This window comes from Pteropus alecto, unplaced genomic scaffold (genome assembly GCF_000325575.1).
Source record: "Pteropus alecto unplaced genomic scaffold, ASM32557v1 scaffold3, whole genome shotgun sequence".
In the NCBI taxonomy this organism is placed as follows: Eukaryota; Metazoa; Chordata; class Mammalia; order Chiroptera; family Pteropodidae; genus Pteropus; species Pteropus alecto.
Genome location: NW_006442484.1, coordinates 32,217,894 through 32,231,478, shown reverse-complemented (window position 1 = coordinate 32,231,478; position 13,585 = coordinate 32,217,894). Strand labels below are relative to the sequence as shown.

At 36.9% G+C, this 13,585-nt stretch overlaps 1 protein-coding gene across 1 annotated transcript in view; it reads right to left on the bottom strand.

The window, feature by feature from the left end:
• Nucleotides 1-9,822: 9,822 nt before the first annotated feature.
• The window catches only part of UPP2 (uridine phosphorylase 2), a 28,412-nt gene continuing 24,649 nt past the window's right edge, over nucleotides 9,823-13,585 (bottom strand). The window contains exon 7 of the mRNA XM_006921097.1: nucleotides 9,823-9,974. Coding sequence (XP_006921159.1) covers nucleotides 9,823-9,974 — 152 coding nt within the window. The remainder of the gene's footprint in view (nucleotides 9,975-13,585) is intronic.

Here is a 13,585-nt window from a genome sequence, read left to right as displayed (position 1 = left end):
TTGTTATTAAAAAATGTTTTTATGTTGTCCTCATTCCTGAATGATATTCTGCCTTGGTAGAAAATTCTATGTTGACAATATTTTTCCTCAGGACTCTGAGGATAGTATCTTTTAGATAATCTAGGATCTTCTAGATTCAATGGCTGCTATTGAGATATGTGCTCTTGATCTATTTGTACAGAATCCTCATGAGGCTGGTTATTTTGTGAAAATCCCCTGCAACGTAGGTGTGTTTGCGTTCCCCCATGTGGTATTGCTTTTATTTATGCCAGGAGTGCCTTGGGCATCTCTGTACGATAGCCAAATTTTCTGTTTATATTTTGAAATGGGGTTTCTTGGAATTTAATAAAAATGTAAACTCCAAGCCTAAATAAAGATCAAGCATGGAATTGTATTTCTCAGGGAATTACATGTTTTTGTTTCCCACTGGTTGTCTAGACAAAGACAGTAGTATCTTTAAATGTCATTTTAAGCAAATAAACATTTGCTTCATAATTAGTGGCATTAAGAACCTCCCTTTCCTTTTTTAATAGCCATAGAGACCTCTTCTTCACCTCACCCAAATTGAGGCCTCACACCCATAAGAGGTTTAAACCCAAACTTCCAGGTTATCAGGTAGCCACTCAGGTCACTATTCTGGCTTTAAGTTTCCTCTTTTTTACTAGCATGTTTTGATTGTCTTCCAGAAATATTTCGTGCAACTTTGGCATATGTTTCCACGGTTTGGGGGCATGTTAGATCTCCATTTTGAACAACTCCCAGTAGACTTCGTCCTTATAACATTATTTCACAACCATCCTCTTTCCTTACTAGTCTCCCTTTCCTCTCAATATTTCCTTTATTTTTTCTTAATCTCTTCCTCCACTTTGTACCAGTTACTTTTCTGGTAGCATATTTTGAGCCTAGAAAGCCCGTATGTGCTATGCCAACCTGAAAAGATACCCTTATTAATTGGTCTTCTGCGGTCATTGAGACGCCCAAGTGTTTATACTAACAGCAAAGCATATTAGGCTGATGCAAGAAAATGTCATTTTAAAATCACCAACTTTGATCCAGTAGAGATATTCCTGAGTGGTGTTCTTTTTCTCTTTTCTCTAGTGAATATTTTAGATTTAATCGTTCTTTTTGATAGCTATTCATATGTTAGTCATATTCTCACACTGAATTCCTGACTCTGAAGAACTATGCTTTGAAAAATAACCTTAGTTGACTATACTGCCTTGAAGAAGAGTGCCCAGCCTGGCTGATGCAAAGATTCAGATCTCCTTGGCAGATATATTCTTATATTGAAGATGAGAACATTAGGCAAAACGGTCTCTCTAGTGGTAGCTATGACCATACCAACTCTCATGCTCTGGTTTCTCACTCACTAAGCAACCTTCTTGGATCATTTCGCTCATTCTGTGCACCAGAGAAGCCTGTGTAGAAATACCAACCAGCAGACATGGTTCTATCAGGGCACTTAGTGTGAACTTTCTCTCTAAAAATTAGTAAATTAGAATTTGGTATCATAAAAACCACAATACAGACCTCATCAAGGCTTTACTCTTTGTTATTGTAGTAAAATATACACATTGTAATATTTACCATCTTAACCTTTTTTTTTTTTGCAATTCAGAGACATTATTGTGCAATCATTACCACCATCCATCTCCAGAATTTTTCATCATCCCAGCTGAAACTCTGTACCCATTAAGCACTAACTCTCCCTTATTCTTTCCCTCAGCCCCTCGTAACCTCTATTATACTCCCTTTCTTCATGAATTTGACTCTTCCATGTACCTCATATAAGTGAAATCATACAGTATTTGTCCTTTTGTGTCTAGTATAATGTCCTCAAGGATCATCCATGTTGTAACATGTGTCAGAATTTCATTCAGCCTTTACTTTTTAATGTATTGAATTTTATACTATACTCTTATTTGGGAAAGCTGATTTTTTATTAGTCACAAAGCCATAAAGCACTTTATCTACACAGATACTGAGATCATTGCTGACATCTCTCACTCATCAGCCCTTTAAATACCATTCTCTCCCACAGCTACTGCTCTGGCTCTGTCATGTTTGAACTTTCCTTAGCCTTTTAACAAAGAAAAGACTTTGGAAAAGCATCATTTTCACATGAAAAGGAAATTTTTATTCTGAAATATGTAAGCTGCTTAACTTATTAGGTGAAAATTTGACGGTACTGACCTTCACAAGTAGGGGAGCTCACAGGTCTAACAAAAAAATGATGTCTTTTCTGGCCTCAGCTTATCTTTAACCCATCTCTGCCCTCCCCCTAACCTGGAACATTATGAAAGGTCAAGTCTTGGTCATCCACACACAGAAACAGTTTCTTGTTACTGGTACTTATCTCAGTCTTATTCCTGCTCCTCCCACTTATTCCCAACAAACTTCTGATCAGTCCTGCTCTATGCCTTTTCAACCACTTTCCTTTGTGGAAAAATAAGGTCTAATCTTCCCAACCTGACTTTTAGGGCCCTTTATAATAGAACCCCAAAATACCTTTCGAATTCCAGCCAAATAGGATTCTTAACTATTCTATTCCAGTCATATGTCGTATATTTTCCTCCTTTGTCTTATTCCATACTTTCCCCTTTGATGGCAATATCCTCCCCAGAGTCTCTTTGGAACTCATGGTCCTTAAATAAAAAGCTCATCTCACATATTCACCTTGTCCAAGAAACCCTTTCAAATCCTTTCACCTTCATGTGATCATTCCCTCTGTTGACTCCTCAGAACACTTTTATTTCAACCTCTTTGGAGTCTGTCAGACTATTCTTTGAATTATAGCTGTCTGCACATTTATCTTAGTGCTTCAAACTTAATTGGCTGTCAGTTGTTTAAAGGAACTGACTATGCCTTGCCCTTTCATAACACCTGGCATTGTGACTTGCCCAAAGCAGTCCTTTATAAATATATTTGTACTATCATTTGCTGTTTACTTAGAGTGGGTCCAAGGCATTGCAACCTTAAATTAATCATGGAACCAACTCTATAACAGGTAAGACCACTGGAGTTCCAGGGGAAGGAAAGAAAAGATAGGACCGACCACGAAGTGTAGGAAACAGATTTGAGTGGTGGACTGGTGTCCCTTGCTGATTATTTACCCAGAGTAAGTGGGACATGGGTGACATTTTTTGTTTACTTCATCAATTTTTTTTTTCCTGGTTGTATTGTCCAGAGACAATGTAAATGAGAAAAAACCCTCTAAGCTCAGATAAGAAAATAAAGCAACATGGAAATAAAAAGGAGAATCCATATTTTTGAAAATCTGCTCTTTCTTTTCTAAAAGGGATGGGACAGAATCAGATTATTGAGATGATTTCCCTAACTCTAGAATATCCACAGTGTTTCACTACATTAACGATTAAGCTATTGTAGAGACTAACAGATTTTCCAAGAAATCTTTGAAATTTAGAAAAAATAGACATACTCTGAAATTACTACCTGTTGGTAGGATAACTTTTGACTATTCTCTTAAAATATATGTTGGTTTCTAGGTTGTTTGCCTGATGATATTTTAAACTATGTTATACTTAAAAGAATAATTAAATTATTTTAAAGGTTTCACGGAGGAAAAAGATGTTTAATGGTGGGCTTTTGTTGTCAAACAAAAATTACTATGCTCAGTTTAGAAAACTAAAAGTTAAATTGATTCTACACTGTATGCCACCTATTTAAAAGAAGTAAAAAATGAAATCAGAAGTGGAAAACTGATGAGGAGTGAATGATGAAGCAGGTTGCAGATTATAAGTATTTTCAGTTATTCATCTTAGGAGACATTGGATTATGGAGCCGCTGGCTATGATTTTAGGATTTTTAGAAGATAAAGTCCTGGAGGACTGAGAAGGGAAAAAACTATATTTATGTACACACACATATATATTTCATTTATTTTTAAAAAAGGGAAAAAGAGATACCCTAATAACTAAAGATTAGTTTACTTAGCTTTAAACCTGAGATGAAGATTGTAGATCAAATCCTTAAAGAATCTACGTGTGGTATAGACACCTGAAGGCACACAGGATCCTGTAGAGGAATGAGGTGGCTTTCTGAGACTCAGTATGTGTCAGACAATTTTAATTTCCTTCCATGGCAGAATGATGAGACATATAACTTGAAGGCAAACAATAGAGGCCATTTATGTCTTTTACTCAAGCTTTCAAATCTATCATACATGTGATGCCCAGAAGCCAGGTAGGAAAATATGTCAAACATCATGTTTCTCAAGCTGCAGGGCCTGGAGAGTTCCACGAGAATTTTTTAATATAAGAGTGCATTCTTGTATAGAGAATTATCTTTTTTAAAGTATTCTACTAGTTAAAAAGAAAAAATGCTAACTTCTGTTTCTCAGTAAAATAAATTGTAATTGAAAGATCTTCATATGGAATGACTTTAGTTTCTTAAGTCAGTGGTTTTCAAAATGGTTTTGGGACCTCTGGTCTATTTTGGAGGGTATATTACTAGGTCCCAGCAGGAACCAGGTGGCACAATTAAATTGAGAAACTGAGAGAACTTAATGAAGGGACTTTTTACAAAGGGGTGAGCAGGATTTAGGGATCGACAAAGGAAGGTGCAGCTGGGAACAGCTGCCACTAACCCTGATCTGAGAGGGCTAGAGGGTGAGCAATTACAAGAACCTGGAAAAGCCAGGGGTATGTCAGAGGCCACCAACAGGAACTGTGGTCATTGATAGGCAACACAGGTATCCTGGCATGACTCAGCCTAAGGAAGGTGTGTGAATTCATGAAATTATATTAAAATTCAGGAGTATACTGATGAATGTGCCTTTTTTGAAGAGCAGGTTCATAGATTTTATCAACAGTCTGCAAAATGAGTCCCATATGTTAAGACCTATAAATTTTGACAACCTACTGAATGGGAGAAGATATTTACCAATGATAGATATAATAAGGAGTTAAAATCCAAAATATATAAAGAAGTCATACAACACCAAAAAACTCAAACAATCCAATTAAAAAATTGACAGAGGACCTGAGTAAACATTTCTCCAGAGTGGACATATGGGTGGCCAATAGACATATGAAAAGACGTTCAATGTCACTAATCATCAGAGATATGCAAATTAAAACCACAGTGAGATAACTCCTAACACCTGTCAGAATGGCTATCATCAATAAATCAAAAAACAAGTGTTGGTGGGGATGTGGAGAAAAGAAAAACGTTGTGCACTGTTGGTGGGATTGCAAATCGGTGTAGCCACTATGAAAAATGGTGCAAAAATTCTTTTAAAAATTAAAAATAGAACTACCTGATGACGGATGACCTAGCAATTGTACTTCTGGGTATTTATCCGAAGAAATCCAAAACACTCATTTGAAAAGATACATACATCCTTATGCTCATTGCAACATTATTTACAATAGACAAAGTATGGCAGCAACCTAAATGTCCATCATCCATAGATGACTGTATAAAGAAGATGTGGTGTGTGTACATATGTATAATGGAATATTACTCAGCCATAAAAATGAGCTTACCATTCGTGACAACATGGATGGACCTAGAGGGTATCATGCTAAGTGAAAAAAGTCAGACAGAGAAACACAAATACCATATAATTTACTGATATGTGGAATCTAAAAACTGAAATAGAGAAGCAAACAAAACAGAAACAGACTCATAGAAACAAAAATAAACTAAGTGATGGTTGCCAGATGGAAGGGATTGGGGGGCTGGATGAAAAGGTGAAGGGATTAAGAAGTACAAATTGATAGTTACAAAATAGTCATGGGGATGTAAAGTGTACCATAAGGGATATAGTCAATAACATCATAATAACTGTATGGTATAAGATGGGCACTAGACTTATAAGGGGGATCACTTCATAGTTATATAAATATCTAACCACTATGTTATACACCTGAAACTAATATAATATTGAATGTCAACTGTAATTTAAAAATTAAAATTAAAATTAAAGACCTATATTTTTAAAAGAAGATAATAAAATTCAAACTGATTTCGTTATATTGTTGAAATTGATTTATAACCCTTATTAAGTACCTACAGGGTACAACATACTAAATAACATTCTATAACTGGATAAAAATAAGCCAGAAGAACTTATTTACTGTATTTTAAACCAAAGATTGAGCTTTTACTAAGCAATTATTAAACTTCAGCTGTTTCAATGTGTTGGTATTTGGGAGTGAAATGTGGAATGTAAATGAGCTCGCATTTGTAAAAAAATAACCTGAAAGGCAGTCAGCTATGTATTTGTTATTTAGTTATTTGTGGTTTTGTTTGTTTTTTGTGTTTTGCATATTTTTGTATATATAATTTTATATATTTAGATGGTTTCCATATCTTAGCATTGAGAAAAAGGTAGCTAGCTATACGAGGTATTTGTAATAACTGTTTCACAATGTGTATATATACATCAAATTATCAATTTGTACACTTTGAATATATACAAATTTTATTTGTCAATTATACCTTAAATATATATATATATACACATACATATATATGTATGAGTATATATAAATATACATATATACATACATATATATATATATACTGTTCCTGATGTTGAGGAGTAAGATTCAAGTTAAAAAGCTTGATTTTTATGTAACTATTCTAGTGGAGACACTGTCTAAAGACTTAGAAGTTCAGCTGGAGGAGTATCTACCTGATTCACAGATTATTTATTCTTCTAAATCAGTGGTTCTCTGCCCAGGACAAAAATCACCAGGGGAAATTTTTGAGCAAGGCTTCCCGAGCTAATTCTCAGAGCCTCTTATTTAGTTGGTCTGAGATGGGGCCCCAAATGGTGTCTTTTAAAGGCTTATGAGATGATCCTAATGTGCACTAACTAGCGTAGAGAGCCACAGGGCGCTGTGCTGGAGGAAAGGCATTGACCGGCACACCCTTCCCCCTCCCCGCTCCCAGGCAGCCAGCCCCAGGACACAGTCTGCGTTGCTCCTTAAAATCAAGCCTAGTTGTTCTTCTCTTGATCATTAGTTCACATTTTGTCTTAAAGACACTGTAATTTTTTTTCCTTTTAAGAAGCAACCGCTATAGCCAGAGCCAGTTCAGGGCCTGCTGTCTGCCACAGCATAGACTGTATGAGAGGCATCTGGATATTAGCTTCAGGCTTTGTGCCAATGATGCCCCTTCCCTTTGCTTTTCCTTTCTCTTTCCCACTTCTTCTAATTTATACTATCTTGATGTGCTTTAATTTATTCTTGTAAACTGTCTCCAAATCTTTTAAGGAAGAAGGAGGGATGTGTTTTTATAATGAATAAATGAACAAAGAATAAAGCACAACAAATGCACACAAACACTCAACATAGAAATAACCAGAAATAACAAGCCCTTCAGTTTCCTGAAAAGGGATTCAAGAAGGGCAAGACTGGACAGGTGGAGAAGGGGGTTAGAAGTGAGGTGGAACGGTGGTGCCTAGACGTAGGGCAGGCACAGGTGAGTAGTCAGTGAATGCCTATAGCTGACGACTGCCATGGTAGAAAGGAGACTTGGGCCTTTCAAATGAAGACAAGCTGGACAGTTATAACTCAAGTTCATGAAAAAGGATAAAAGTTCTCAACATAGCACATTAATGAGAACAAATTGATGTCTTTGTAGTGCAATCCTAGTCCTAAAGAAACAAGAAGGGAAGATATGATGGGCTGAGGGGAAAATAAACTTAGAAACCTTCCTGAAGCAGGTGAATTTGGAGCTTAGTTTTGACAGAAGGGAAAGCCTTATGCTACATAAAAAAAACAAGAGGTTCTAGAAGTTGACACAGCTCTACACTGATGGTACAGAGACTTCCTCCCCACAAAGTGAGGTGTGGTGGAAAGAACAGCCAGGGAGAGCTGAATAAGGAAAAGATAAGTCTTGTGAAGACTAGGGACATTTTAGTGAGAGTTTATAAGGGAAATGCTATGAAGAGGGCTCATTCTTCCCTGGACCGATATTTATTGAGTGTCTAGTATATGACAGGCATTATTTTGGATGCTTGGGATATAGCAGTAAATAAAACAGGTATGGTCTTCGCCTTCGTGAACCTTGTAGTCTAGGCATTAGGCATTAATTATATAATGACCCAATGAGTACTTTAAAGAGGCAGAGGGCGCTGTGGGAGGCCATGGGCCAGGCTGGGAGGAATCTAGTTTGAGGACAAGAAGGCTTTCCATTGGTGGACAAATGGAGAAATATTTAGGAGAATTGATAAGACTTGGTGATTGATTGGAGAGAGCCTGAAGGAGATGGAATCTCCATAGAGGTTTCCCAGGTTTCCGGCATATATAGCTTATAACATTTACTGAGATAGGGAATACTAGTTGGGAAAACACACATACACAAATGTATGTATGTGCACATGCGCACATGCACACACACACACTCCCAGTCAGGAGTTGAGAAGACAGTTAAATGTAATTATTTTATTATTCTTCCTCGGAGCCTCCTCTTCTCTGAATAAAACAAAAAATAAAGATTTTCCAGGATCAGACAGATAAAATTTCAAACTTATGAAGGTTGAAGGCTTACAGAGAGCATTCTGAAGTACTTTCCACTATGTCTAAAAACAAAACAAAACAAAGTGAAATTCTCACTAATGACTGTAGTGTTATTCTACTTTACTTTTAGCTCTGATCTTTGTATATGATGGTCAATTATTGGGGTACCTTAAATATTACACTTCAGGAATATCTATTGCCAAAAGAAGTTCCCAAACGATACGCCTCTCAGGGAATTATTCATCGCCATTGTTTCAAAGGATGCAAATAATCATTATCATGGTTAAATTAAACTTTATTTGAGCCACAGCTATATAAATATATGTACACAACATGACATACTATACAAGATTGTAAGCCCTCCTCTACCCATCCCCCATCTATGCTTTCCATCTCCTAAGTGTGTCAGCTTTAAAAGAACGGCCCCACCCTCCCCACCAGCCCAGGCAGCATTAACTCATGGAGAGCATGGCACACGCCTGTAAGTGACGCTGTGCCTCTTAGAGTGTCTAACTGATTAGGGTGCTTCAAAGTCTCACGAAGGCTGGCTTTAACATCTTGAACTCAAGTATAAATTCAGTTGTTACTAATTCCTCAACCTATTGAGTTAATATGGAATGAAATAAAAAATGCAGCCTCCTTAAAACTAATTTCCATAAAAGAAAAAAACATCGCTAAAAGGTGATTTAATCATTTGTGATTTCTGAGGCAAACTGAGAATCTTTCTTTGGATTACTGACGGTTTTCCTTGAAAATAAGCGTGTGATTATATTCTACAATAAAATTACAAACATAGAAAAATATAACTCTATCCTTATTCCATGGTGCACTGAAATCATGCAGGGGGAAAAAAGAAGTGTGGTCGTATTTTCCAAAGGAAATAGACACTTTTTTCTGTAAATATTTTGAATGTGCATGATCAATTTCTGTCACTTGTCCAACACCTAGAAGTGCCTGACAACATTCTAACATGAATTTCTGGATTGGTTTCAGAAACAGTGACTGGTAACCATATCTACAAGTGGCTAATCTATTTTGATGTGAGTTTAATTAATGCTGCATATGAAACTCCAAATGTCACAATCCAGGAGCTTTAAACATTTAATTATTAGACTGGCTTTGTTAATGTATTCTAAAATAAAATTTTAATTTAATTTAATGTATGTATTAAATTCTTTAATGATAAATTCATTTTTTAAGAGAAAGGGGTTTTATAAAATCACTCTATAATGATTTTAGATGTAGAAGAGAACTATATAAAAATGCCACAAATAATAAATGAGGTCATATATATGAATACAAACTTGCAGGAAAGGACTGGGCTGCCCAATTATGACGTCTGGTCATGAAGTCCAAGCCGCCGTTTGATGAAGTTGGAGATTAGAAGTTGAGGCCTTTGCTGGTAGTCCACCAGAACATCGTGGGGCAAGTTGATCTGGTCACATTCAAGTCTGTCTAGAAGTGTCACACAGACCACCGCAGCTAGAAGAGCAAACGACATCATTACCGAATAAATTAATTTATCTTTTATATAGAGACATTAGCCAAACATTCCATCCCCGGCACACGTACTTTGTATTATTTCTCCTGTCATGTAGATGCAACCCAATGAACCCTCTAGCCTTCTCTATAACTCCTATTTTTATAGACTCCCACCAAATATTTCATCTATGTAAGTTAATGGAAATAATTTTAAGCACTCTCCCTTCTCCCTTCCACAACAATCAGCTAGATTAAGGGGAAGCATTGTGTTTGGGAAAAGAAAAAAGAGAGATCTTTGACATCCAAGATAAACGCACCTCCAGCTTTCTATTCAATTTTCAGTTAGAGAAGCATCTTCTAACTTGAGGATATAACCGGAGAGCTAGCCATTAGTCCTGAGATGACGTTTTATTCCTTGGTGCAATGTTTGAGTTTGCCTGCCAAAGCCTTTGCTGAAAAGTAAAGTAAGTAGAGAAGAGATATGAACGCTGACCTCAGGAAATATCAGTAAAGGTGAGTACGGACACTCATGAAGTTTGAGAAGAAAAATATTAAATGGAATGTTTAAACATAAGAATCAGCTCCATGAAGGAGCAAATTTATTAGCATTTAGTTTCTACAGAATGAGAATAAAATCTTATGATAGATACAAAACTAGGGGAAAAGAACAAACATTTTTTTCTAAAAAAAAAATAAAATAAATGAAACTTTCATTTTTGAAAAGTCACCATGATAGCAGCATCTTTGGTTTGTTACATGAAGAAGAACCAGAGAGAAAAACCAGGTCTCCTATAATTTTTTTCTTGTCAGTGTTACATGAAATCTTTGATTTCAAGAAATGTAGTTATACACATTGAAATGTATAAAAAAGTATAAACGCGTTTTGAACTGATAACAGTGCAACAACCTCTATCTTCATCTGCATCATTTTTTAAAAAAGATTTCAGTGTTTATGGGATTAGATGTGGCTACATAACTACTTTGAGGCCGTAGAGATCAAGTTGGGCGTGAGTGTAATATTTATTTCTTTGACCTCTCCACTATTTCAGATTTCTTTTAAGATCTGAATTCATGAAGGAGAAATGGACTGTAATTATAATAGATACTATCTTTTCTGTTTGGTTTAGTTCTTGCTATCTTCTGGGTATTTATGATATCATTTGGTCCTTACAGCTGTACCATGAGCTAGCTATTATTTTTATCCCTTTTTGACAGATGATGAAATGAGGGCTTAGGGAGGTCAAACAAATGGCCTGACAATGCACAGCTAATAAACAGCCACTCAATTCTAAGCTTCCTAAACTGCTAAGAAGAGTTCTCTACCTTCCGTCCACCCATCCCCTGAGCTGGCACAGGTTAAACCATTAGGCAGACGTGCCCTGACTTCTCGGTCAAACTGACCCTTCTGTTCAGTGAAGTGAAAAGGAATGAAAATGTGCAACTTGAGGTGAGTCAAAAATCTCATCACCTAAGATCCTATTTGTTCAAAACTCACTTGGTTGTAAAGCAACTTGGCTGAACAGGTAACTAAGCAAATAGAAGGGCTAGGAACTTCCCCAGCTTTTCAAGTTAATGATCAGCAAGTCTGTGAAGCCTAGAGTGGGCTGGCAGTAGCCAGGAAAAGTTGAAAGTCTTTCTCTAATCCTTCACTTGGAAGAAAGATAAAAGGAAACCCGTGCTCTGTACTTTTCACAGAGTGGAAGCTGACTTCGCTAAATGTCTTATCTGGAGATTTCAAGGGTAATGCCAAAGATGGAAAAGAACAGGTCATACAGTCTCCACAGTGTTTTCTTGATCCCCGAGGCCCCATTAACAAGCAGCATATAATAATCTTGTCACCTAAAATTATTATTTCTATGAGCAATTATAAAAAACTAATTACCCAAAAACAATTTGTCAAAAATTAAGCCTGAAAGCTTTGCTACCATAATCCTTAGATTGGGCAGGAAGGGTGGCTCCTGTGGAGGGACACTTAATGACCTAGCTGTCACCAAGGAGGTTGTCAGCTAACTGACTCAGGCTGAAGTATGAACACAGAGCTCGGAGTTCCAGCTACACCAGGAACTCTCAGCGATTCTCAGCTCCTTGGAATCATTTATGGTCCCTTTGAGAATCTGACGAGAGTTGCAATTGGAACTCTTTTCACAAAAATACACATATGCATGCACATAAAATATCTGTGTACAAATTTTCAGGGGTTCAGGGCCTCTGAAGTTCACCCATGAATCCTTAGGAATCCACAGACCCCCACGTTAGCCCCACCTTTCTGATTCAGAATAGACTTCCAAGAAAGTTTTCCCATGAACTGTAGGCAAAGACAGCAAAGCGGGGCACAAATTCTCCTATAGAAAACAGGACTCAAAAACAGAGCTGGGCCTTGGAAAATGGCAAAGTGGCGAAGGTTATCTTGGGAGTTCTCAGCCTGGCTCTTATGACAGCTCCTCTTCTACCTCTCCTGGCCCTTTTCATGCCCCTCTTCACTCCTCGAGGTGTGCATTCATTAACACCCCATCTTTCCTCCCTGTATGCCTGGTTTATAAAGCATAGAAAGCTCAACAACCCAGAGCCTTTGTACTGCCTCTGTTTCCCCTGAGACATTAATCTCTGGCTGTTGGCCGCAAATCAAAAACCACATGGAGAAAATTTATATTCAAAGAGGCTGATCAAAGCTAAGGAGTACAAGAGCAATTTGTTCTTCTAGATTGGTAGTTCTTAAAATGTGCTCCACTGGCCACCTCCATCAGAACCAGAGCTTGTTAATAATGCAGATTCATAGGCTCTCTCCCAGACATATGGAATTAGGGGTGAGGGATGAGAGAGGGCAGTGAATCTACATTTTTAAAAGACCTTCCCAGTTGTTATTTGCACATTAATATTTGAGAACTATAGCTTTAAAGACTTTAAACTCTATCCTGATTCAAATTAAGTTACAACAAATGTACTTGCTAGTACTTTGGGTTGCCAAAAGAATGCAGAATTATTACCAAGACTTAGCATTGACTCTACCAAGAATTGTTCCATATCTTTTATAAAAGTGTTATTGAAGACACTGTCTATTATAATATAGCTGATAATTTTCCTTAAGTTTAACATTTGGATAAAGTTTTTATGATAAACCTCAAATGCTTTCTTTTATTAGATGAGTTCTGTGTAACTCAAGGTGTTTCCATTTCAACTTGGCCTCCAGGAGACTCAGAACTAAGTATAAGTATTTAGGTTTAGTATTGGACTCCCAGATAGCCTCTTTGATATTGAGAATTCCCCATCTGCCCTCTTAAATATATGCCTCTAACTCTCTTCCTTTGCTTAAATTGTATTATACATTCATTTTTATGGAAAGCTGCTGCTAATGCTTTTTCAAAAAAAGAATACAAGTAATCTATCGATAGATAAATGTGTTACTCTTTTATACCTTACGGAATAGAAGAGGGAGTGGGGGTTAGGAGATAGGAGATCTCAGTTCTAGCTCATCTCTGTTCTGATCTGGCCATGTTCCCTTACGCAGGTCATTTACACTCTTTAGGCCTAATTGCTTTCTCTGAGAAAGGAGCAGGTTGAATCTCAGAAGTTTCTTCCAAGTCCACACCCTCAGCTTATATGTCTCACATCAT